Source organism: Dunckerocampus dactyliophorus, chromosome 7 (genome assembly GCF_027744805.1).
Source record: "Dunckerocampus dactyliophorus isolate RoL2022-P2 chromosome 7, RoL_Ddac_1.1, whole genome shotgun sequence".
Taxonomy (NCBI): Eukaryota; Metazoa; Chordata; class Actinopteri; order Syngnathiformes; family Syngnathidae; genus Dunckerocampus; species Dunckerocampus dactyliophorus.
The window spans coordinates 6,285,179-6,310,464 of NC_072825.1; the positions used below are offsets into that span (position 1 = coordinate 6,285,179).

The 25,286-nt window shown below is 41.1% G+C and overlaps 1 protein-coding gene across 1 annotated transcript in view; it reads right to left on the reverse strand.

Moving 5' to 3' along the window:
• Window positions 1-267: 267 nt before the first annotated feature.
• The window catches only part of grik3 (glutamate ionotropic receptor kainate type subunit 3), a 114,177-nt gene continuing 89,158 nt past the window's right edge, over window positions 268-25,286 (reverse strand). Inside the window, exons 11-16 of the mRNA XM_054781267.1 lie at window positions 17,669-17,892; window positions 12,684-12,802; window positions 4,552-4,769; window positions 2,920-3,145; window positions 1,673-1,923; window positions 268-617 (exon numbers count right to left, since the gene is read on the reverse strand). Coding sequence (XP_054637242.1) covers window positions 423-617; window positions 1,673-1,923; window positions 2,920-3,145; window positions 4,552-4,769; window positions 12,684-12,802; window positions 17,669-17,892 — 1,233 coding nt within the window. The 3' untranslated portion in view covers window positions 268-422. The remainder of the gene's footprint in view (window positions 618-1,672; window positions 1,924-2,919; window positions 3,146-4,551; window positions 4,770-12,683; window positions 12,803-17,668; window positions 17,893-25,286) is intronic.

Consider the following 25,286-nt stretch of genomic DNA (forward strand, 5'->3'; position numbering starts at 1 on the left):
AGTGTGTTTTTAGGAACTGAATCTGAGGTACAAAAGCCCACAAATGACCCTAATTGAAAGTACGTCAGATATTTATTGCCGTCCGCTGATTATGATTTTTCTTCATTGCTTTGTGTTCTCTTGTGTTTTTGTGTTGCGCACGTAAACATCGGACTTGAAACTAAGCATCCGAGTATAACAGAATAAAAATAACATCCCTATTTCCCTCCGGGATGATGTCTTTTTGGGTGGCGGCGGTTCGCGTTGTCATACCTGCGTGGCCGACGCTGCCATTTTGAGTTGTCCATGTTTGGTCAGTGTCCCCATGTCACTGTGGTGGTTCATGGTGAACCGGAGGATTCCGTCGATGCCATTGTCTCTGGTCTCGGGCACCGCCCCCGACACGTTGCTCAGGAGGCTTTTGCCCTGCGGGGAGCACAGGGTCACGGAAAGACGGGGGTCATCCCAGCGCTGCAGCTCAGGCTGTCCTTTCCTGGGAGACGGCGGTCGTTGTAGGCGTGCATGTTGATCACTGCATCCGTCTTCGCCGCGGCCAGGGGCTGCGGCTTGTGTTTCACCCGCCTCTCGCAGGTGAACGACAGTCTGATCTCGTCCACCATGGCACTGCACAAAGACCTCTGGGCAAAAATGGAGGGCGAGGGGAGGTGGGTCGGCGTGGGGGGGGGAAGAAGGGGGCAAAGGGGTAAAGGCCTTAGCTTTAATTTGTTCTGACGGCACAGAGTGTCCACAAAATGCGTTCAAATGTCACATTCATGTTGCGTTACTGCACTATGTCGCTTGGAGCATTCCTGTGTAGTATGTGTGGGCCTCTTGTGTGTGTGTGTGTAGCATGTTTACGTGGTCTGTGTATCACCCATGCATGTGTGTGACCAGAAGTCCTCTTTTCCAGCACATTTTAGGGCCTATGTAAAATATGTAAAATGCATTTTGCAATGCATTTTTGAAGCTTTTTCTGGGTCCACATGGGTCCACATGGAACGTGATCCCCACAACTGCCTACTGTAAAGTAAACTTCCACTTTGAACAGGCTGTGTGAAAGAGGCTTTGTTGGATTAAGTGAAGCAGTGCCCAAGTTTAATTATTAAGATTACTATCAATTATACCTTGGCACCGTTACCGTTACTCTGACCATTACCTTTTACCGTGTCAAAGTTGTTTTTTTTTATTTTATATTTTTGCATTTCTTTGGAGTGATTGCATCTTTGCCATGTGCGGCTTGCGTGTGGAGCATATGCTAATGTGACTAATTTGTACACAACATGCATTGTGCAGCATATATATAGCATCTGTGTGTGTGTGTTTGCCAGCAATGTCAGCTGCCAGCACTCGTCATTAGTGCTGCTGTGAACAAGTTGTGTACTGGAGCATGCAGCAGCCACTCACTTAAACTCAGTGTAGTGCTTTACAACATTAAAGGGGGTCATCTGCGATGTCGAGTAATGGATTAATTCTCTTTGCTCCAATTTGCATTCATGCCTATTAAAATAAGTAAATATTGTGGCCAAGCAGGGATTAGATTAGCCGCAGGCGTGCAAATCCTTTTATATCACGTTTAAACTATAAGCCGTGACGCTTCACATCGCAACAACCTTCTTCGCAGAAATGAAGTGTTAATGGAGTCCAAATCAGATAGGAGGCTTCTTTGTGGGCAGGATTCACAGCGGACACGTACCTGCTCACGCTCCGCTGTCTTCCTCAGCTTGTAGACAAATTCGGCGATGGCAACAAAGACGGAGAGCAGCAGGCCAGATGCCAGCACGATAAATATGCCACCCAGGTTTTGGATGCCCATGGGGCCCGTCTCTCTGCGCTCGTCATCCAAGCAGCTGCTCCCACTCCACCACTTCTCCTTCAGCATGTGTAGGCGTCCGTCCTCCATGATGTTCAGGATGGCTATGGAGATTTTGTCCCTGTACGGCGAGCCTGGAAGCAACATGAGGCCGCTTTTAGTTCTTTGGATGAAGAGCCAGCTGGATGCGTAATGAGATCCACAAACACACACAGTGGTGGCACGCGGGCTGCAAAAAAAAAAGGTGTGCAGTTGCATCCTCTAAGAAACCGTCCGTCATCGTCAAAAAGGGGAGCCTTACTAAGGTGATACCATTTCACATTTTTCATTCAGTGACAACGACGTATCTCCATTGGTTGCTTGAAATGCCTGTCAAAAATGATCAAGGCAAGTGTCAAATAGGATTTTGAATGGTTACAATTCAGATTCCAATTCCTCGCTTCGATTCCGGTTCCTAAAGATTCTCAATTCCGATCCTTTTAACTCATTCAGTACCAAAGACGTATTTACAGTGTTCCCAAAATACCCCGTAAAAAGTGAAATCCGTGAAGTAGCCAACTTCATTGTTTTACAATAACATATATGTTTTAAGGCTGTAAAACACCACACTTTATACAATTTTCTCAGACAGGCAATAACATTTTCTCACATTTCTCTCTTGTTTAAACACTCTCAAAAAAGTTCAAACCTTTGTTTCAATTTTAATGATCAACCTCAATGATCCACACAAGAATTATGAAGTCACTAACGCATATTTCACTCCTGTGGCCGTGCCTTTTCTTCCTGGCGCCGTTCCGCTGCACTGTAGCGTTTTTTAATCGTTCTTAAAACATATTGCTCTACTTAGATCCTCCTTAAGATCCAATCATGCAAAATGTAAATTATTGCAATTTTCAACTGGTCTTAAAATTTTGTTCAGGATTGTACTTTACACCTTTGTCCCCATTGTGGAATACTCCTCCACACAGGTGTCGTCCCACCTCTGTTCGGGCTGTCATACGACCTCCAAAGCTGAAAAATTGCTGGGTCGACTTAAAAGGACAGGATATTTTCCTGTTGAACAGTTGCTCGAAACATGTTTTTCATCACTGGACAGCTATAATATTCAGAGGTCATTCTTTGGGTCTTACCGAGGGGGGTGCCGATCCCGTAGCCTTTCATGTCAATGAGGCCCCCCACTTGCGTCAGGTTACAGTTGCGTCTAGTGATGTAGTCAATGGTGGTGGACTCCATAATGAGGGCGTAGTCGGACTTGAGCACCCGCTGAATGCCGTCCTCGATGGACTTGACCAGTGACGTGCTGTGCTTGCTGCTCATGAAGGCCCACATCTTCTCGTAAGTCGACACCTTGGATTTCTGACATAAGGGAGAGCAGAAACCGGAGCTCCTTTTAACCGAACCAAACATGACAAGTGTGAACGCACCCTGAGAGTCAACCGTCATGTGTATTTTCCAGAATCTGACCACTTTCAGTTTCTTATCCCTTTGAGCCACAGATGGACACGATTCTATTTGCTTTGTTACAGGATTAGGCGACAGTGCATTAAAGCCAGGCACACGTTTATCCTCATGCTACTCAAGTAGCCATACGCAGACACTCCATTAGTCTTGCATCAGGCAATGGTATTTCATGCCTTTTTTTCTTTTTTAATATCAGGTCACATTTGTGCCATGTCTAATCCCGGATAATTGCTGTCTAAAGACTGAGAGCCACTTCAAATCGGGAGAGACGGTGTTATACTAAAACGAAGCAGCCACTGCTCCTGTTTACTTTAAAAAGTAGAATGTTAATATAAGGACGTTGAAAAGTGACAGTTTGGAGATATGGCGAGCGACAGATGCAAAGTTTAATGAGTTTTTAATCTTGAACGTGTGCTTTTAAGAGGGTTGGAAGACAAGCTGGAACCTTGGCAAAGCTGATGTTTGCGGTAATACACAAAGAGAAAGAAAACCAACTTGGTTCTTTCCTTGAGATACTGCTCATACGGTTGCTTCAAAAGTGGTACAATTTGGAGTTCAACCACATTTTTCTGGGAAAAAATGCCGCAAAAAAACAAGGCTTTAACACAAACCACCACCATTTCAGAAAAAAAATGTCTTGCGGTAATAAATGAATTAAAATGAATAAATGAATTTATTGTATTGTTTCCTCCCACATTCCAAAATCATGCATATTAGGTCTCTAAATTGTCCATAGGTATGAATGTGTTAGTGAATGGTTGTCTATATGTGCCCTGCGATTGGCTGGCGACCAGTCCAGGGTGTACCCCGCCTGTCGCCCAAAGTCAGCTGGGATAGGCTCCAGCATGCCCCCGCGACCCTAATGAGGATGAAGCGGAATAGAAAATGGATGGAAAAATAATGTACCCATTTAAGCACACCCATTTCTGGTTAAACCACGGTCACTTATGGTTTATGCCCCGCCTACTCGGAGTACAGATACGGCTACAGATCAATTAGATGGGTGACCAGACACAGACCCAGATACCGATAGTGTTGTGCTCGCTCATCCCCAATAATCACGCTTCAGTGTGTACCTCGGTTTTAAGGTCACAGTTCGCACAAAAAATAAAACTGCTTCGCTTTTGTGTCAAAAACGTGAACTTTAAGTTACAGTTCCAGATTACAAATACATGTACTGTATCGCTACACCCCTAGTTCTCCAGAATTTGTCCAATGGGATACGTCTTGGTAGTCCCCAAAGCATTTCTAGTTCCTTCAATCTATGATTTAAATGATATTTTTCATCATTTATGCCGCACCTTGAAGAAAGTCATGGTTGCTCCGTCACGCACCACCCCGTACTCGATCTTGGTTTGCTTGGCGATGTCGTCCGCCGAGTCTGCCGGCGAGTCCATCCTCTCCACAGTGAGGAACGCTGCCAGGTTGGCCGTGTAGGACGATATGATGATGAGCGTGAAGAACCACCAGATCCCGCCGATGATCCTGGTGGACAGGGCTTTGGGCATCAGCTCGGAGCCTGTTAACAAATAAGACGCTATTTAACCTTTTTTCCAGCTAAAACTGGGCCCAGATCGAGTGTAGAAACAAGACAATTGCATTTGTGTTTGTTTACAAGGCGGCGGAATTAATTGGCAGTGCTGATAGAGGAAATGAAGCCAGTTTGCAAAACAAACAGGCCAGGCTTGTAAAACTGTATCACACCCGGAGATTTACACAAGAAATAAAACCTTTTTTGCAGTTCCCGGAAAACCTGTGGAATTAAACGGATATATCTACTGCAATTTACATAATCAACAAAAAACATGAGGAACTGAGCGTCATAATCTTCAGCATACACCAAATGACCCGATTGAGCCGGATGTAGGATAGTATTTCTTTCCTAGAAAGTCCAAAAAGATGCATCGTTACAGTACACAGTGTACGGGGTGCACAGATTTAAAAATGCAAACAAACCGGTGGCACCAAACGACCCTTTTCCTCCTGTCACTCACACACAACAGTGACCTGACCACCAGAGTCACAAAAATTGTTAGCAAGTTAGTGAATAGCAGAGGAAGAGCTTTAAGCTAATTTTAAGATAACGGTGGTCAATTATGCAGTCATCAAACAACTTTAACAGCTAAGAAATATGATAACCTGTTTTTTCAAATTGCAATTCACCAGTTGTTTTTCATTAGCATTATAATCACACCCAATATCCTCATATAGTGGCAGCTGGCGTTTATTTACTCAACTGCAGAGAGTACCAAGTGCCCTTGAAGGGGAAGGCATTTTTCTGAGGAGAGGCCGTCGTCCCACCTCCGTTTTTTTTACAAACATACAGTATATTACTGTATTACTGTAGTGACCCTGATATAAGACCATCATTTTTTCTTTGAAGAAAGATGAGTCTTCTTATATTCAGGGAAAAATATTAAAATAAGGAAAAAATATCAAATAAATGTGACAAATTAAATATGATTAAACAGAGTTTGGTCGTCAGAGGGGTGGTCTTATATTCAGGACATTACAATATGGTATTGCTGAAATACCTCATTTATCACATTTTTCCGCTTAATATTTTGACTTCATTAGCGTAAAATCACAGCTCTTTTTTTCTATTTCTGCTGTGTTTTTTTAATTTTCCAATTATTTTAGCTTTCTACTTATTAATTTTCTTCTCATAATATTACATTATTCACATCATACTTAGAATTGATTACTATTTATATATGATATCTTTTTTCCCAACTTTTTCCCCTTCAACTTGTTTGTTTCTCATAATATTATGACTTAAAAAAAGAATATATTTCAACTTTATGCTACTAAAATTATGTTATTTTCTTCATAATATTACAACGTTATCAGAAAGTATACAGTACATTTTCTTGTTTGATTACAACTTTTTTCCCTTAAATAAAAAATACTGCTGATTTATCCGCGTACCGAAACAAGTTTAGCAAGTAACTTTCATTTTTTCATTACAGAAAAATAGAGCGAATGGGGGGCATATGAAAACTTTTTACAAGCAACACATGCAGCCAACCAAAATGACCCCAAGAGTGCAGCGACTTTATTCTTAAAAAAATCACTGCTGATTCGAGCAACAGGCTTTTATTGCAGGTTTGAATTAAACAAAGCTGGGACGATCGACGCATTCCATTACCCTTCTGGTCACAGAAATGTTCCAAAAAGGACTCAGTAATGAGCAGCTGCGGCAAAAGTTTAAATAGTTGTGATTAAAAAAAAATAAATTTAAGTGCTGTATGTTTGCAAGTTTTATCCCGACAATGTGCGAAACAAATGTTCTGTTTGACACAAACTTTTATTTTCTGCAATAATAAAGTTGTAATAAAAAATTATAAAAAATGAGAAAAAAGTGTCAATTTTCTATGGGCTTTTCTATGGTTTTTTTTTTTTTTTAGCTTTTTTCCAGTGCAAAAAAATGCACAAATATGAAAAAGTACAGCAAGCGTGGGTCAATAAAACAGCCGCAGGCCGCAGAGACATGGCACATATAATAGAACCATACTATCACATTTTTATCACATTGAATTGCATGTGCCAATAAAAACAAAACAGCCGCGGGCCACAAATGGGCCCCAGGCCGCACTTTCGAGACCACTGCTTTACAGCATTTCACAAAACTCACATTTTGATTCCCGCCCCTAAGTTTGAGAAAACTCTGGTTTGTAATTTGAATACAATTGCTTGATTAATGTAAAGCTTGAACCCCTTTTCCCGGTGTATGTTCATTATTCAGCTATTGGCATTGTTTTCTAAGCAACATAAGTTACTGTGAAAGCATCGGTGTTATATACGACACTTCAAATCCTATCTGTGTCCTTTTATAACACGACCCTGAACTTATCGCAATGTCCTGACATGAAATGTATTACAGATTATATAAAGTAATTTTTGGTCCTCGAAACATAAGCGCCACAAAACCCCGCAGCCTCGTCTTCTATGCGTCTCCTCTGCGGAGCAATTCCGCCTTCCCGATGGCTCGCTGACTGACGTTAAAGTTACTTTATATCTCATCTCTGCCAACCTTTAAAATACCCTTGCGGGTTTCTCTGTTACTTTCCTGAGAAGATTTATGACAGCAATTGTGAAGAGTAACAAGCCCACGGATGGGGGTGGGCAGAGTGGTCCGCTCTTTAACCTCTCCCACCAAATTTGATTGCATTCGTCCTTTGTGGCTTGACGGAGGCTCCGCGCGCTAACAAACAAGGGGAGGGACGCCGCCATCCCTTAATTCACTGTGACTGCAGGGAGGGTCGACTCCCACGTGTGTGCTTCTGCTGAGAAGTGCTGGAAGCGACGGGATTAAATTCCACACCGTTAAAATGCTGCTGTCAGCAGGGGAAGGTATACGGTATATGGTGCTGCTTTGGAACTCTCGGTTAAATGCAAAAAGTAGATCAGTAGGTTGTAAAAACGTCAATATGTTTGTTCTTACAAGGAAGAGACGACAGCAGTGATGTTGGAGTAGACTAACGTTACGTCAATGGTTGTGACTGCTGGAAGACCGTTAATAGCTGTCTGCTTATCATTACTAAACACTAATGTCCGCACAAAGCCATCATTGCTCAGGGGTAGGAATAAATCAACTCTGCTTCTTCCTATTCCTTTCCGGAAGCAAATGTAAACGTGATGTTCCTTAATGTAACTTTGCTAAGCATGTAAGAAATAAATAAAACCATTATGACTACCATTGATTAGCATTTGTTGGAAATTTCCACAAATCAGTATCAGTCCTCTAAAAAAAACCCCTCCAAAAACACCAACGATGTTCCGTTTACATAACGTGACCTGTATATTAATTTGTAGGAGGTAACACCAAAGAACTACTGTACTTCGCGTAGTGACACGGTGCCTTGCTCACAGGGCCACTTACAATGTCTCAGGTTAATGCTAGGTTATAAGTCATGCCTCGCAAGTGTATAGTATAACGTTGGGGCAATAAGCTGAAAAGCTAGTCAACTACTGTAGTGGATACTGTCTCGCAACATCGCAAGGGAGACTCGGCTAGATGCTCGTTTGCTCTCAGCATTTTTTACCCCAGGACTACGCTGAATTTCCCAGCTCAACGGGGCGCACAAGTGTTGTGCTGAAACACTGTGACTGTTTTAGCACTGGAGCTACACAACAACGCTGTGAGAATCTCAGTGTTTCACTGTAGTTGGATCTGCCGAACACAAAGCAACGTTATTCTCTGCATGGGGGGAGTAAAACGTCAAAAAGTAGTAGTGGTCGGCTCTCACTAAGTCTGCCTTGATTAGTGATAGCAAACGCTCTTATTGCTTTTGTTGACGGAAGTAGCGTTCGTTGCAATGGGCTCTGTGAAATCAATGCGACCAGGAAGGATGCTCCACTAATGCTTACAGTAAAATGACCAAAATACGGCAAAATACTGTAAGTATTACATGTTATCATGAATATATCTGTTACTACGTGGTCACAGCATGTACATAAAACAATAAAACGTTTAAGGTTTTTGGGGGGGTTCAATAAAGGGTCTATAGGCGGACTAGGTGAATCCCACTACCTGCATTGTAAGCTGCCACGTGCTAGCAATTTTTCGGTATTTTCAACAGAAAAGAGAAATACACGTGCTCATGTCAAGGATTGTGGATGATGGGCAAAATTTCAAAATAAAGTGCAGTTTTCCTTTAATCTGAGCAAAAGAAGTTTGGAAAGGAGTTAAAAACATGCAACATTTATAGCATCCGCATGTCCTTTGTAGTCGTGTCACTTTGCAAGGAAGAAATTGAGCCAATTACATACAAAAAGTGCAAAATAGTTTGGGGATTCAAAGGAAATGCTGTGCTATCCTTTGTTGTTATGCTAATAAAATCAGGTTCCAAATCTTGATGCTAATCTAGGATAATTGTTTCATATTGCCTGCAGTGTCCAGTATCCCAAAGCTACCTTTGTGATGGAGTAAAACAAACAGTCCCGGTGGGATGTCCTTTGTGTGAGCTAACGCTTCTACTCCTGAATCACAGCACACAAAAGGGGGAACATTTGTCAACATGCATCCCTTCTTTGTTGTCTGTGCTATTATTTTTCACACCAAACTTTGGTTATTAAACAAGTTTGACTCCTGTAAGTCAGATGGATTTGGAATTTCGGATACAGCTTAATGCGTTCTACGAAGCACCCGCTGTAACTTTAGGTTGTGTACCCAAATCACCACCAAATTGGGTGCACCTCTTTTAGGGACTGGCAAGCGTGTAAAATTTGAGTAAGATTGGTTGAAAAACATGGCAAGAAAAATGTCTTTCCAGGGGCATGGGCGGGACTTTGCAATTAATTGTCCATAAGTCATGAAATATTTGTCTAATGATTATAAAACTTTGAAGAAGTCTGTATTTCATGTATGCTAGCATGCATTCCAAATAGGGGTGTAATGATCCATTCACTATATCGATGCTTCGATTTACATTCCTACAATCCAACTACATCGATGTGTGTTTAACAAATTCCATTCTGGACGGCATATATCAATCTAACATCGTTTAAAAAGGTTATCAATCGACTGAATGGATACTAGGAAATAAAGCATTGGATTTAAGCATGGCAGTCTTCATATGGATGTGTGTTTTTTAAGCATTTTTAATGATAAAGACTCGACGAAGAAGAAATCCAGTCTGTGTCTGTGACGTCATTGTCTTCCGGGTACGTGGTGGTCATTGGAGTTGTAGAGGACCTGTGAAATACAGTTGATTCACCTTTTCTTCTTTTGGTCAGTTAATTCACTTCATTCAGTATTCATATTTAACTCATCTGTCTTTATTTCAAACTCCTTTTCAGTGACAATATGCAAAGTAAGGACGTTTTGTACGCATGTTAGTTTACGGTCGAGGAGCAGTGACGCTTATAGTGACGTCATCATCCAGCGCGGCGTGTCCAGGTCAAAACATACACTTACGTACACAGAACCAATAAATGGCACGCACTTGGAGGATGCAGAAGAGAGGAAAGGCTGGGAAGCCGTAATTATTGTTGACCGACCGTTTCTTTGTTTTGTCACACATTTACACTCGCATTTCTTATGTATTCTTCTTTTGCATTACCACTGATGTCAGTGGATGGGTCGACAGAGAATGGTCACTACCATGTTGGAAACGAATGTCAAAAGTAACCTTGTGGAGCATATGGCAGATTCCACTACTTTTGTTCACATTTCCTTCACAGGAAATGATCAGACATATGTTTGTCGCCGATTGCGAGTCGCATTTGAAGTACTGAGCGTCTTCTGTGTTCTTTGTGTTGTGTATGACACCTCACTCCCACAGACAAGCTGCTCGTTTTTTTTCTTTTTCCCTTTTCCCTCAAACACAACCATTTGCATTTTAAACACGTCAAGGAAATGGCTTCCGTCTCAGCTGCTGTCACCGCGTTTGGCAGGCGAGCGCAGGAAGAAGCCTTGTTTATGTGACACAAACAAAACTCACCTATGAGTGACTACTCGCACTTGGTCTATCTATCAACAGTATCCATCTTTCCATCCATCCATCCATCTGGTGACTAACTAGCTCATTTGGTAGCGATTCTCCTCTGTGGTGCGTTCAAAGCCCTGCATGCCTGCACCGACAAATTGGCAGAACCGCTGTGCAGTTACATAGCAGCCAATGAACAGGAACCTCCGATGCGTTTTTGCTGTGCTGGGCACAAGATCCACTGCACTGCCACCCGAAAGGCTCTTTCTTGGTTTGTCTTGTTACTCTAAGGTTAAACATTTTATGACCTGACTATTTTGGCCAGTGATGACTTACAATGTTAATTTTGTTCATTTTTCCCCTGAATGGACATGTTGCAAGACAATTTCATTGCTTTGCAAGATATATAGTAGACATTTTTAGCAGCTTTTTTCACTCCTTCTTCTTTTTAAAGGGCTGTTATTGAAATACATGTAAATTCAACTAGAAAATGATTTAAAAATATATATAATTTAAAAATTACTAAATCAATAATTACCGTAATTTCCAGTGGATAAGATGCGCCGGTGTTTAAGCTGCACCCACTAAATTTAGAGAAAAAAAAAACAATTTGTACATATATAAGCTGCACCGGACTATAAGACGCACACGTACACGTCATAAAATTGCATATTGTGGCGCGCACGAGTCCATGAGGACTAGGTAGGTCTTTATTTGACAGGAGCCTATCATGAACTATGAGAAAACTCACAACGAGCTTGTCAACCCATCGGCAATCGAAGGAGGTCATTACTCAATACAACAGTCTGACTCACGGTGTCATCTTAAAAAGAATGCTAAAATCATCACACAGCAACTTCACACTCCAAGGGTAGGTAAGAAATATACAGTACAACTACCAATACGAGTTTAGAATAAAAAAAAAACATTTTAACTTCATCCCGTAATGCATTTCTTCCCAGCACAGCATTTTATTGGCCATGGCTGTCGGGGCGCTGCGATGATTCATTAAGCTGCCTCTGTCCACCAGAGGGCGCCTCACCTGTTTGCCTCGCCTGTTTGCCTGCCTTATCACTTCTATTCTGCTGTTTTACTGCAATTTCTTCAACTTGGTGGACTATTTCAAGTCTGATGTGCAGTCGTCTGATTTTGTTTTGTGCAAAGTGGCCGCTGTCATTGATTATCTGTGAGCGCAGCGATCACAATAATTAAACTACATCTATCTATTCTGCTGGAATGTTTGTGGAATATTTCCAGACTGACTCAGAGGAGTGATCGCACAAATTAAATGACACGACTGTAGTCGAGGGTGAGCCAGCCGCGAGTTCGATTTTTGGATCATTTTGAGTCTTTGCATTTTATTTCTATTTGGAATTATGTCGGTTATCATTAATAAAAACCTGCAAGGAGCAATCGCATTACAGTCATTTTTAATATAACTATAAGTAGGACAAGCAACGTCGTACACTACTGTAAACTACTATACCACAATATTAACCATGTATTAGTATGATTTCATTCTTATTTCATCTTAATCACAAGTGAGATAAGTGGATAATGCTGCGGCGGTCACCCTATGTCCAATTAAGCAGTTCTGAATATATCACACCCGTCAGCTGGAGCTTTGCCAACAGCTGGCATTTGTCAAACTTGTCCTCCAACATACCTTGTTTTTTTTTCGCGTGTGTCCCGACACCCTGAAGGCACCAGATGAGGGGTCAGCAATGGGAAATAAACGCTGCAACACCGTCTTGCCTCACCTGACAATGTCTGACAAGCTTCCCCCATTTTTTCCTTTAAAACAGCAGTAGGCGACAAGCGCCCCGCTATGTCACGAAAGACGGAGCACCGCAGTCGTTCCTGATGGCTGAACATCTCGCAAAGAAAAAATCTTGTCAGTTAGAGAGGCAGGAAGTGGAAGGTAGTGGCGCGTAGACAAAAGTGAGAAGATGAGGTGATGGGGGATCATTTTTGACAGCCAATGAGGGGGTGCCGTGCCGTACCTTGCTGCATCAAGGAGCCCACTCCAAACCAGAAGCTGTTTAGGAGCGTGAAGTTGTTTTCCACCACGTCGGATCCCGGGTTGCAGGGGTGGGCGTCGTACCACTCGTACGGGCTGAACCTGCAGAGCAGGAAGTTGAAAACATGTAAAATTTTCTCTTTCTTTTTTTTTAAAGTCACAAGACTAGTTGCACTGTCTCACTTTTAACAACAGCAAGAAAACTGCTCTCAAACTTGGAGCTATTTTGTAGTTCAGTCATGTCTGCTTTGAGCAGAAAAGTAACAAAACTGTTGCAACAGGAAGTCTAAAAAAGAAGAAGGGGAGTTGCATTCTAAAAAACACACTGCAGTACAAACTTTTTGAAGGAAATGTGAACAAAAGTAGTAGTAGTCGTAGTAGTGGTGGTAGTGTGGTAGTTTTAGGAGTATAAGTAGTATTTTTATTAATAATAGTTTATGTTGCAAATACCAATCACAATATCAACACTCATACAAACACCAATAAAAGCTACCAACATCAATACAAGGGATGAGCGAGTACACCACTACCTATATCTGTATCTGTATCTGTATCTATATCTGTATCTGTATCTGTATCTGTATCTGTTCACCCATCTAAATGATCAGCATCCGTATCTGTACTCAGAGTGGGCGGGGAATAAACTGAAAGTGGGCGTGGTTGAACCGGGAATGGGTAAAGGCTTAAATAAGTACATTATTTTAAGTCTGAAATTGACATGGATTGATCAGAAGTTGCTATATTTATTGTTTATTTGAAAATTATTTACAGAACAGCCTCAAAATTGAGATTCAAATTACATTTCTGATCACAAATGTAAAAGAACCACTTACAGAACATATTTTTTTAATGATGTTTTGTAAGGTTTTTAATGATCTGTGTGAAGTTGATGATCCATGCAAACATCCAGTAATGGAAAACAGGGAAATAATCTGTCAGCCTTGTTCACTGTATTTTTCTCAAAAGCACCGTGTTCAGTACGACAAGCAACGTTTTCCAACTGACTTTATATCACCAGCCAAATTAGAAGCAAGCAGACAAAAAAACACAGGCAGTGACCGATGCAACACGAGCCGTTTACAGCTCTGTACGAAACGAAACAAGTCTACCAACAAACATCAAATATCATACAAACCGATAAGCAACAGAGAGCGCTTATTCATGCACCGCGAGCGAGCACCGAGCGAACATTGAGTGACCAGGGAGCAGCAAATTCAGACATGGTGAGAGCGAGGACAGTTGTCTTTATGCGCGCTGAGTATGTTCTTACTCGCGCCAATTTTGGCATTAATGTGACGCCAAGCGAGTCTGTCGAGGGAGGGCCGGTCGCTGTGTGTGACTGGCCAATCACAGGGCGTGAAGAACATGCTCGTACTGGGCAACAATGCACTATCCGTAATGGATACTCGTCTAAAAAAGGTATCCGGCTCATCCCTACTCAATACCAATACCAATACCCATACCAACACCAATACAATACAAAATACCAACAGAAGATACCAACATCAATAGCAATACAAAATACCAATACCACAACAAATAGAAAATATCAATACCAGCAGAAGCGTCATCAATACCAATACCAACACAAAATACCAATAGAAAATACTAATACCAACAGAAGATACCAACATTAATACCAATAAGAAATACCAGTACCATCACAACTGGAAAATACCAATACCGGCAGAAGATACCAACATCAATACCAAAACTAACACCAACAATGATAAAATACCAATACTGATAAAAAAATACCAACACTTATCCCAAAACTAATACAAACCACCAACATAAATACCAATACCAATAAAAAAATGCCAATACCAATAAAAAATACAGATACAAATTGAAAATACCAACACTAATACCAGCACAAACAGTAATACCAATACAAATTTGTAATTTTTTAAAAACACATTTAAACAATACATGAACACAATTCGGACAGTATCAATTAAAATTGTGATAATGACGATGACTGTTATTCTCATAGTATGGCACTTATGACATTGTTGAATCACTGTTTGTCACTGCAACCCAAGGGCGTCAAATGTCACATTAGAGAAGCTGAAGAACAAATCCATAAAGAATGCCTCCTGCAATCCGCTGCCATTTCCTTGCTGTAAAAGCTGTGCACCTTTATTGCGCATTGAGTCATTTTCAGGAGGCAGGTGCTGAGATAAAACATCCTAAATGTCACGCCTTTAAAAGTTATTTGGATAAATATGAAGAATCACACTCCAGCCGCCTTCTTTACTCTCATACGTCTCCTGAAAATGTATCCAGTGCCCTTTTTGTCCTTTTGGAAAAAAGGGGGATAAATAATAACTATAATGCTTCACAGGGCTGAGGGGGGATGTGATGGAAGTAGATCATGTCACTTCTCATTTAGAGAGATGGAGCTGAGTAGAAAGCATTTTATCCGGCAGATACTGTAGCTACATGTCAAACTAATGACATGCCCCGCAGTCTAACATGTCAGCGGTGATGATTAAAAAGCATATGCAAACGTCTTAAGAGTACAAATATGACACTCTGGAAGTTTCATTTTGTTTCACCCTCTGTTGGATTAGGAGTCATAGTAAACCTGCGGGTGTGATAGTTAAAGTTTCATTTTGTTTCACCCTCTGTTGGATTAGGAGTCATAGTAAACCTGCGGGTGTGATAGTTAAAGTTTGGAAGATGATGCCACGATTACATAAAAGAGCAAAAAAATACAAAGCAATGTTGTGCTGTTGGAAATGTCTCTTTTGTGCATTCCCCAATGTATTCTTTTTTTTAAAATCCTGCCTAGCTCTCAGTCCGTCCACCAATAAAAAGTACAGCTCGGGGGTAAGTCCGAGTTTATACATCAGCATTACCAAACAGCAACTACGGTGGCCCTAATGGTGACAACACAGGAAAATAATTGTGTGAACGCTGAGAAGCTCCTTCTGCATGTCCCAATGATCCTCGGAGCTAAGTTGTCGGGGGCTTTTACGCCCCTGGTAGAGTCACCCATGCCAAACAGGTCCGAGGGGAGGGACTAGACCAGGGGTGCTCATACTTTTTTAGCCTGTGAGCTACTTTTAAAATGGCCAAGTCCCAAAGATCTACCTACTACTATAAATATAGAAAGTATATATATATTTAATATATTTATTTTAAAAAAATATGAGTAGGTATTTCTGTAGGTTATACAGTACATGTATATCAGGAGTGCACACACTTTGTCAGCATGCAAGTACAAGTCAAAATGATCTACCTCTTTCTATAAAACATATAACATATACAAAATGTAACCAGTAAACTATGAAATTCTATTGTTAATATTAATGATTAGTATTTCACATTCACATTTTATATAGTTTTATATAGTTCCTAGGATGAGCTGACTAGAGACGTGTTTGGTAGTTGGAGATACATACAGTAGGCCTATATAGTGTTGGAATTGCACTGCTGTTGATGTGTTCAGGTAGGAATAAAGTTATAAAAGAACTCTGTGAGACTCTGTGGTGATGCTACACTATGCTTCCGTCTGCTGTCATAGCAGAGGTGTGTCTTGACATGATGCCCATGCGTTCATTTCGCAAAAAGTTTTAACATAAATAATAAATTGATTAGTTACCGCCTTTAACGAGCTATTTTTGACCACCCTAATAAAAATCTAATAAAAAATACATTTAAATAAAATATGTTGAGCCATTATTGGAGGAGAACGTTAACATCAGGCTAGCAGAGGGGTTTGGAGGGGGAAGAGCGAGCTGGAGTAGCGTACGGTGGCACATCGATGCAGTAGCAAAATTCAGGTGTTATTAGACCGTCAAAAATAGACATTTTGATGGGCATCTCAATTACTTGTGTTTATTTACTATTCCTGAGTGGTCTTGGACAGTGACCCCCGTGAATAGCTACAAAAAAAATTACATAAATATAATTGGATATAGAAAAAAATAGGTCTGTAATGTGAAGGCATTCTGTCTTTGTCACCATGTCATGTGACAGTGGAGCATAAATAGATACAACATGGAGAAACAGATGGGTCGTGTATTGAATTAGTGCTGATATTTTTTGTATTTGCTTCGCTCCCTTGAAGCCTCCTCAGATTTAAGATACAATCTAAGTCGTGTCAGCCTGGAGCCAACAGTGTTTTCTCGCTGGCTCCTTATCACCTCATATGGTGCACTTTTATGACCTTTGAGCTATGTAAGCTCGCCTCCTACCACCTGATATCGCTATTATTTTTTTCTTATGCCGGTGCAAAGCCCCCTCCACAATTCCCGAAGTCCCACACCCAGCTAATTAGCGCATAAGGACTGCAGCTGGTTGCACTCGACCATCCTCCTCGCATCGCCGCGTCTTTTTTCCACAAGTACCACTTTGCATGAAAAACAGCAGGAAACGTGGAAAATCACATTCAGCGTATTTGGCTCTGACAATCAGATCGTTTGTCTCGTCAGAGAGCAATTCGGTGACTTATTACTTCTGTTTTTTTAATGCCAGAGCACATGATTGCCAATAAATAGCCTTCATTGAGGAAATTTCATCATCAGGTGTGTATTTACATAACCCTTGAGGGTAAAGAGTGTCGGCACATACAAATATCCTATTCTATATTTTAAAAGCAACCCATAAACTGGGTATCAACACAATCAAAAAGCAGAATGTACACATTAGGTCCCTCAAGGTGCCTCGAGGCTTTTAATCCTCTATCTTGACTTTGACTGCTAAATATGCTACACACTAAAATGGGACTTTCCAACCCAACTGGAGGTTTTTCCTCAGCCCCTCTTCGACCACCGCTGGGCTGTGCACACATAACTGCCTGGAGCAGCATACATAAAACATCTTCAGCAGCTAGCACAGCTTGCATTGGCTAGCCAGTGTGCTTGATTCACAGCCTGCGGTGATAACAGACTAAATGACTGCCTAGCCACCACATGGGCGTGGGCTTTGTCCGTTGTGGGGGGAAACTTCTTTACTTACCTGGCAATGACAAAGAGGACGCAGCTGACCCCCAAGTAGGCCAGTAGGATGTAGATCCAAATGTCGGGGGTCATGGGGTTGAGGAAGGAGAAGAAGCCGTTGTTGGTGGTGTTGGGCTTACGGTACAGGATGCTGATGCCCATGCTCATGAAGGGCTTGGTAAAGTCCACCACCTTCTCCCGCATGTATGTGATGGTGAGGGGGGCCACTGACAAGTCTGCCCTCTGGGGAAGAGGAAAAGCAAAAAAAAAACGACAGGTTTACTTCGTATGTTTGTATCTTTTTCTTCAATTCTCAAGACATTCTGTCCTCAAAGATTGTCACTGTCATTCAAAAGACAGTCAAGTTTCATTTATGCTGACCTTATTATGAATGGAACCTGATGACAACTTACATACATTGTGGTCATTTACAATCATACATACAATCAAAGATTTAAAGAAAAAAACAATTTTAAAAAATCTGTTCTATTACAGCAAACCAAAAAAAGAACCTTTTGTGTAAGGAACTCACTATGTTGTATCGTATGAAGTGTATTGAGTAGTATTTTAAGAGACTCTATTGCATTATTGCAGAACAACGCACATCATCACTAAAAATATGTAGTTGTTTATAAATAAATGTATTTATAAAAAATTAAATGTAAAAAAAAAAAAGTCAAACTAATAAAATGTATTTAAAAATATAATATGAAACATTATATAATACAGTCGTACTCAAAATGAATGGACCCTCATTGTAAAGTGCATTTATTTTAAAAATGTGCAAGCTTTAAAAATAAAAAATAAAAAAAATAAATGGTGTTTGTAATATTAGACTTGATTTGTTGGTTTACTGCAAAGTATTGCACCTTTTATACATTTTGCAGATGAAAACAATTAAAATTTGGGTTGAATGATTTTGAGAAATATAGAAAAATAATCAATAATTTTGTTTGTTGGTGCAATATTATTATGATTTTTTACAGGATATATATACACGATATGCAATTTATGGTAGCTTTAATGTGCTGGAAAAGCTTGAAAAAACATCCTGAAAGTGCTTAAATTTTACCTTTAGAAGATATGAGCAGTGTGTTTTTTTGAGCCTGTGGCCATCACCATGGCAATACAGGGACGGTAGAAAGACAGCAGTGTGTCCCGCTGAGTCTCTGCTGTCTCTCCTAAACTATTCTCATTTGTATGTGGCGTACAACAAGTCCATCTGCAGGTTCTCTTGCTGCCAAATGCAGCTTTGACCCAACCTGCCGGCCACTCGGACCGGCGACCAACACGAACGTGCTGATGTACACGCGTGTCCTTGTTCCGCTCGCTGCTCGAGTGCAGCGTAAGCCAAATAACCTGACGGAGTCCCACTGTGTGCCACATGGCTTGGCGTTATCAGGGACTGCAGATGGTGAGCTTAGCGGTGTTCTCCCCGCGGACCACCTCCTTTTTCTCACCTGATGGAGACAGGCCCGGGGGCTTCATGGCGTTACAATGAACGCCATTCATACATTTTTAATCCGCCGCATGGACACTTGACATTTCATTTGTCTGATTAGCCACTTGCCGGAACAAAAGAAGGTGCACACGGCGTGATGTTTGTTCCTATATGACGACATGGCCGCATAAGGCTAATGGGGGCGCATAGAGGTGTAATGAGGGTCACGCTTTGCGGTCACAGAAGGCTGTCTTTTTGGCCGGCCAGACAGACATGACTGCCAGTACGACGCTTGAGCTTGTGGCCTTCCAGCTGTGGGTCAACCCGTCTTGCCGCCTCCGCCAATAAGGATCAAACTGACACATTTGAACGCTCGAGGCAACAAAGTGACCTCATAAGCACAACACGAAAATGGTCAGCAAAACATCAGAATGTGTGTTTTTAGGACAGTGGAACCTCCAACGTCAAATGTCCTGATTTAAGTCGCGTAATCTGTGTTTTGTTTTTTACTTTGGTTTTACTTTCAGTAATGTATGATGTATGATGATAACTTTAGAACACAAAATTATTATTTTTTTAAGTGGTAAAAAAGGTTTTCGTCCTGGCTGCTCAGCTCAGCTGCTCACATGGCTAAATCATAATAACATTAAGATTTATTATAATTAATTAAATTAACTAATTCGATTATATTCAATTGATATAAACACATAGAGTGTTTAATAAAATCAATTATTTAAAAAGTAGGGCTGTCAAATGATTACAAATTTTAGTCAAATTAATTGCAATTTTCAAATTGATTAATCAGGATTAATCACCATTTGGAACTATGTGTGAAATATGCCAAGTTTTACTGTATTTTATGAACAAAAAGATGTTCTGAAGTACATATCTGAAAATATATTCGCCGAATGCTAATAGTAGCGCAACATTTGAATCACACGTTAACCATGTTATGAGGGGTTGCGTTCAAAAACACCACATAATTTCAGTTGAATTCACGTTTTGAGTGTAGATGTATTTTCTAGGATTTCCGAGCATACTTGCACCAAATTGTACTTTCGCAGTGTGAGTTATGTTAGTGAGTGATAAGAATATGCAGTTATTGTTTTTATTTGTCTTTCTGTTTATTTAGACCACACATACCTGTAATAAAGACATTATTGTGATTTTCGGAGTATCAATGAGCGCACCGTGCGGTAGTCTAGTGACCATGAGGAAGTGACGTTCAGAGGAGGACTAGAGACGTGTTTGAATTGGAGGTGTTGGAATTGCACTGCTGTTGATGTGTTCAGGTCAGAATAAAGTTAATGTGGGTTAATGTTATACTATGCTTACGTCTGCCATGCGCATGCGTTAAATACGCAAAAAAAAATTACGTAATTAATTAGTTACCACTGTTAACACGCTATTTTTGACAACCCTAAAAAATGATGAACGGAATGTACACCGTCGACTCTTCTCTGTTTAAAGGCAATGTGAGGAGACTCACCCTCAGGGACTCATTATGTCATGCATCAAAGTTATAGGGCAGTGTTATTATTTTTACACTTGCACAACAATTTTCAATGTTAAAAAGCATGATGCATAAATTCCATTTAATTTTTTTATTTATTTATATATTAAAATAAAAAATATTAAAATAAAAAATAAAATATGTATAAATATAATAGAAAACAGAACAGACCATTTCAAACTCCGTTTTGTGATACAAACAAATGGGATTCTGAAACCGAGGGAGGTTTCACTGCTCTCAACCTCATCATTAAAAGTTAAATCACGCCGCCTTTCTTCACAGATCACCGTCCATTGCGTCTTTATTGCATGACAAGATTAATTGCCACGGCACCAACAGATGATGTGCTAAGCACGCTGTTAGCTTTTGCATCGAAGCTGCATGATTAAAGTCATTATCTATTGTGACTACATCAAGTTTAACAAGGCCCGTTGCATCATTTAGCACCTTCCAAACAATGCCCTTTAGCCCAGCATTGGCCTTCGTGTCTGTTTAGAAGAAGGGTCTGCATGGCGGTAATCATAGCTTTATTGCAAACGTTCTTTATGTGTGTTTAAAAGGGATCATCACAACACATAAACAGTGTACTCCATCTCTATCACCTATGCCTTCTCCCTGTGACAAACCTTGCGCCGCGCCAGATACAAATAAAGGTGTACAGCTGATTCTAATGCCCGCGATCTTGTTACCCTTCAAAAGCTGTCAGTCAAATGGTTTTGTGTAATTTCCCAAATGCAGCTTTGATTTATGAGCAGACGGCATGCCAGTCGACAGGAGGGAGGAATAAGCCTCTCTCGCCTCAGCAGCGCTTTATCTGCATTAACTTCAACAGGTTTTTGTATCCCTCACAACACATCTCGAGCTGCGATCTTTGTTCGTGTAGGAAACAATCACCATGTATCTTGCCTGGCTACATTACAGTGAAGGGTGTTGCAGTTAAAAGCACAAATTTATGTTGCATTTCTTTAAAGTCGTACAATTCAAAATTTGGCAAAATTTTAAGCTGCCACGTAATGATAGCAGTCACAGCAAAGAATAAAAGTGTGATGATAACCATAGACCCCGGAACAACGGGTAGTGGGCAGATTTCCAGGCATTAAGATGTGTAGCGAAGCCTGCTTTTATTTCTTTTTTTTACAAAACTGTCCTCAGTGAAGTGGTGGGCACATACACAGGGCAGGCGCATCAGGGCAGGGCAGGTCAGAGGTGCTACCATGTGCATGAGGAAGGAGGTGTTTCCTTCATGACCTCATGAAAAGCCATAACTTCAGAAGCAAGTGTGAGAGCACCTTTTCTCTAAACAAGTGACAGAGATGGTGGATTTTTGCTTAAAAAAAGGTCTTTAACATGGCTCCAGGCTGTGTTTGAAGATGTGTAGTGAAGCCTGCTAGTTTCTTTTTTTTTAACAAAGCTGTCCCCAGTGAAGTGGTGTGTTTTAACAACATTAAAAAGTCACTTGTGTTTAATAAGGGGCCTTTAACAAGATTCCAGACTTTGTTTTAAGATGTGTAGTGAAACCTGCCTTTTTTCTTCGGGTTACAAAGCTGTCCCCAGTGAAATGGTGGGTTATAACATTATTAACAAGTCAATATAATGTATTATATATACCGTATTTTCCGGACTATAAGTCACACTTGTTTTTTAATGGCTTGGCTGGTCCTGTCACTTGTACCCGGAGAGACTTATATGTTTTTTTACCCACACTGACAGCCGCAACAGGGCGCTCTAGGCTTGTGTGCCAATGAATGGAGTTGTCATGTTGTTACACTTCAATGCCCCTAGATGGCACTAATCTGTTAGGCAACTGTGGAGTATGTCTGTTGTATGAAGGAGCTGTCAGTTGTGCTGTCGCTATGCTAGAGACAAGATGTTGCCGCCCACTCTGAAATAAAGAGATAAGATTCTTTTTTTAGTTCATATGTGTTCATATATCACAGCCAGTATCTGCCACTCCGGAACAGACGATACGAGAACGTTGACCTCACCGACTCACCACCGACTCGTCACCGTCACGTGACCAGAAGTGAGCTTTGATGACAAGCCAGCATAATATCTGAATGTTTCGACGGATATGATTCACCACAGTCGACATTCTCCTGATATTTTGCTGTCTTATAGTCCATAATGACTCGCAGAAGTCATTTGTAAGCAGAAGATGACGGACTTAAGCGCATCCGTTCTATCTTCTTCTCACGTTTGGAGTGTCACGTGCTTCCGTCTACGTGTCTGTTCACAGCGCCACAAGTAGGTGTAGAAAGATGGAACATAAATGCCCCCAAAAAGAAAATCCAAAAATCTAGATGACTGTGCGGGTTGTGTAGGGTATCGTTATCTGAGTAACTATATGTTACGGTAACATACCACCGATTCACGTTGTATTAACAGACACCTATTTAGCCTGCTGTTCTCAATACATTTTTGGCTAGTGCGACTTATACTCCGGAGCGACTTATAGTCCGGAAAATATGGTAGTCAATATTGTATAATAACGTCTTTAATTAATACTGACGTGGCAATAAATGACATTATGTGCCTGGTTTTCGGTATAGTAATCAGTCGCCAAATTGGCCTTTCAAAGCAGTATATGGCGAGTATATGGTACGTTTTCTTACTGTTTATGCTTTTGCTCTGCTTAATCCTGCCCAGCTCATCCATACCGACAAAGGTGGGAAGTCAAAAACCACCACACCACAACTTAGTCCAGTCTAAGAATTCACAAAGGGAACACACCCTTGATTGTGTGACAAGGTGCAGGAAAAGCAATAACTTTCTGTATAGTTTGCCTTCTGCGGCAATGCACTGAAGCAAAGGCTCTATACGGTGCTCGTAAATTCAAGAAATGCGTGTTTAAATGGCTGCATTAAAGCTCCAATAGTTTCAATTGCCAGTGCTGTGCCCTTGTGAGAACAAACTTGATTTTTAGTATTTTGAAACAACACTCTCTAGCAAAAATAAAAATAAAAAACAAAGAGAATGTGTGCTGGTGAATGACAGGGTCATGCTTCTTCATTTCCTGCCAGCATTTGCAGCCTGTCGTAATCCATTTGTTCCCCTCAAGGTTATTGTTATCAACACGGGAATAGAGCAAAAAAAAAAAAAAGCTTGCACGGAGAAAAGTGCCGCCCACCTTCCCTTCAACCCTTTCAGCAGCCAAGCCATTGACTCCTGCCACACCATTCCCCGCACTAAATGCCATTTAAGCTATTACAAGTTTTCAGCTGAGTACAGCGATGACCCGACGGGGCTGCTGAGGACAAAGCCGGAGCATTGACGGAGACACTTAGGAAATGCCAGTAGAGAATTGCCACCAGCACTTTGGATGTGAGGCTGTTTTTCACAGTGGTGGAGGGTTTTTGGAGGTTTTGACACGGGCGGGCACGAATGCTGACGACGTTTCAGCGAGATGATGGATGCTGTGCATGTCATTAACATAGATGCGATAAAATATATTTGTTTTAGAGCTCAAGGAAAGACATTGTAGAGCAGAGGGGTGGGGGAAATTTTTTTCTATCAGGGGCCATTACATGTTTTATAAAGTCTTGCAAGGCAAAGGTGTTGTTTTGATGACTGCGCAAAATTACACATTCAAATTCTATGCAAGTTTGTGGGGCACAGAAGCACATATTCCCAGCAAGAACCCAATACATTGTGATGCCGATCTGAATAAAAATGTGGCTACAGAAATATATTTTATTTTTTTTTGCCCCCATTACACTGTTGCCGATCTTTACAAACGTAGAAGAATAATCCAAATTGTTACAATTAAAACAAATGTCTGAAAACAAAAATCGCTCTCCCTTAGGGATAAGGTGAGAGACTCAGAGTAGAATCGCTACACATCCGCATTGAGAGGAGCCAGATGAGATGGCTTGGGCATCTGGTCAGGATGCCTCCCGGACGACTCCCTGGAAAGGTGTTCAGGGCACGTCCGACCGGTGGAAGGCCTCGGGGAAGACCCAGGGCATGTTAGAGAGACTATGTCTCTCCTCTCTGGATGGATGGGTCCAAAAACAAAAACCTTCTTTGCTAAGATAACTAGTGTTGGTTTTTGCATAGGTCAGTGCTTCTCAAATGGGGGGGTGAACTGTCAGAGGGGCGTGAGAGGCAGGGAGGACTTTGTCACCCATAACAAACAGGTACTAGGGGAGGGACCAGACAGAGACTGGCTCATCAGACCCTAATGAAGAGAAATAACGTTAGACCGAGATTTCCCTCACCCAGATGCTGGTCACCAGGGCCCCCCTCTGGAGCCTACCCTCACCTATCGTCATGAGCTTTGGGTAGTGACCGAAAGGACAAGATCATGGGTACAAGCGGCCGAAATGAGTTTTCTCCGTAGGGTGGCTGGGCTCTCCCTTAGCGATAAGGTGAGAAGCACTGTCATCCGGGAGAAACTCAGAGTAGAACCGCTGCTTGGGAACCACTAGCATAAGTTACGACTTTATTACCTCATTAGATGGTAGAAATTGTAGATTTTGTCATCTGAAAACAATTAGAAAGCTAAGTCAAAAAGCAAGAACTTTTGATCTGATTGTTTGTTCATAAGCAAATTTACATTAGCAAAATTACATTCAAACCAAAACCAAATTCTATGAAATTTTTTGTCACAGAAGTACATGTTCCAAGCAAAAACCCAATGGATTTGGTGATTATCCGAATAAACCTCACTTTTCGTCATTTTGG